At 34.9% G+C, this 2,288-nt stretch overlaps 1 protein-coding gene across 1 annotated transcript in view; it reads right to left on the bottom strand.

Moving 5' to 3' along the window:
* TMEFF1 (transmembrane protein with EGF-like and two follistatin-like domains 1) overlaps window positions 1-2,288 on the bottom strand; it is a 119,528-nt gene that overhangs the window by 70,600 nt on the left and 46,640 nt on the right. The window contains exon 2 of the mRNA XM_012638272.1: window positions 848-957. Within this exon, the coding sequence (XP_012493726.1) occupies window positions 848-957 (110 nt within the window). The remainder of the gene's footprint in view (window positions 1-847; window positions 958-2,288) is intronic.

Here is a 2,288-nt window from a genome sequence, read left to right as displayed (position 1 = left end):
GATGCAGAGAAAATGACCTGAGATAACACAGAAATGTGCCTGGGGTAATGGGGTTACCTGAAATATTAACTCTCCTATGCTTTCATTTCTGATTTCTATAACCTTTCCTCCCCTCAAAATCCAAAATGGTGGGTACATTTAGAACAAAATCATGTGTAAAAAATATTCTATGTCCTTCTATGTCTCATCTTAAATCCTGAATCAGAGACCGTGTCTTGTGAAAAACATGCTGAAGCCAGACTATAATTTAATCATAGAAAATAAACAAAAAGGAAGAATTAAATAACACACTCCACTTCCCTTCTTTTACTTTTTTAGACAATAGAAGCACAACTAAAAGAGCATCTGAAAAACAAAGATATTCACACTCTCAGTTTGAGGTTCTGCTTTCTACTCCATTTGTAACCTTGACTTACCCTGAGGCTCCAAGTCAGTCAAGTTCTTTGGCCTGAAGAGATGAAACAGCAACAAATAAGAATGGAAGGGAAAGAGACAGACTAGAAGGAGAAGAAAAGGAAAAAGATGCCAACATTTTAAATGAGAGACTCTACTGCAACCTGTACCTTCTTTCCTTTCAGTGACAATTATACCTCACATTTAAATAGAACTTTAATATTTTTTTTCAAAGCATTTTCACATCTATTATTATTGCCAATCTGTCCTCTTAATTCCAGGCAAGTAGTATGGAAGGTACAAATCATAAGGCGTCATCTGACAAAAAAGAACTGGTGGGCTTGTGAACCCAACTTCATTGTAGGGTTCAAAGTATTTTAAGCTTTTTAATTTGAAGAATGAAGAATTATAAAATATGAAGAATATAAAATTTTTCAAAATTTGGTTTCCTTACCTGAAATTGGCATGCACATTTCAAACCATCTCCGTCTTCTTTACAGACTCCTCCATATTTACAGGATGATTCATCACAAACTCTTACATCAGACTCCCTCACGTTTAATTCTGCAAAAGAGGAAAAATTGTTTCACATATACACTTGGCTTTTTGGATCCAAAGGTACATATGGAAATAAAAGAAAAATCCTTAAAATGTGTTGAATATCCCATTCACAAGTATAATAAATAAGACATAATATACAAAAAGTTCTATAAGACACAAATGTTCAATAATCCCCAAAGAAAATTCTGTGTAATAATATACCTAAATGTAACCCAAACCAAAATAAAAATCAAAATTTCCAGATTTAATATAATTTCCAAAAGTAAATCTATAGAATTCTTCTGTTTTGGCCTACCAAGACCTTAAGGTAATAATCTTACTATTTCTCACTTAACATTTTAGATTATTTTTCTAGTGAGCAAACTGTTTTTAAGGGTAACAAATAAGAATAACTAAAAGTAATCTTAATTCTTTTAGTACTCAGAATAAATTTCAGGTGATCATTATGTAGTCTAAACTATTTTAACTACAAAATAATAGTGAACTTGAATTTCATACAATGATATATGTGGAGCATTTGTGTACACAGAATTAAAGAGATTCAAAATCTTATTAGACTTAAAACTCTACATAAACTGATTTGACTTGATTCTACCACAGCAAGCAGAGTCAATCAACAATACTAGAATCCTGTGGTCATTTTGTTCCTGCTCCAACACTGTCAGTCTTGCTCTGGAAGCATCAAATTAAACTTTCTCAGAAACCAAATAAATTGCTTCAAGGTTAGTGTGAAGTAAAGCTGTCAATCACATGGAATTGGGTGGAAATCACTGCAATGTAATTTTTCTACTCTTCGCATTGGGAATGAGAGCTACAACAAATGCACTTATGTAAAGATAAACAAATGACTGTTTTTCACTCAGTGGCGTGATGAACACATGGGTCTGGGAACGAGGCCTAGTTTACTTTTGATTCTGTCGTTCAATAGCTGAGAGACTCTGTGAAGATAGCAAGGTCTCCTACATCTCTAGATCACACAACAGATCTCAGGGAGCACTTTTCCATCAATCCCCCAATCCTGATTGTTTTCTATTTCTAGATTTCAAAGCAGGACTCGGTAGACCAAGGCAAGGAGATTCTAAGTCTAGTGATAACTGTCCTAGTGACATTTCATAGCCTGTCTCTGCTTCACTGCTCTGCAATGGTGTGTTAGGTCTCCTACTCCCAGGTGACCCTCTGAGGAGCTGGCAGTATAGTACCTGAATACCCAAGGAGTTGACAGTACTTATCTGAGTAACCACTGTGAACCAAGCACTGCACTAGGGCAAGCATCCATCTATGTGGGTTTCAAAAAAATGTTTTTCATTTCCTTAAATGACCTCAGGTTCACAGAA

Source organism: Propithecus coquereli, unplaced genomic scaffold, assembly GCF_000956105.1.
Source record: "Propithecus coquereli isolate 6110/MARCELLA unplaced genomic scaffold, Pcoq_1.0 Scaffold128, whole genome shotgun sequence".
NCBI classification, from domain to species: domain Eukaryota; kingdom Metazoa; phylum Chordata; class Mammalia; order Primates; family Indriidae; genus Propithecus; species Propithecus coquereli.
This window is presented reverse-complemented; position numbering and strand designations above follow the sequence as displayed.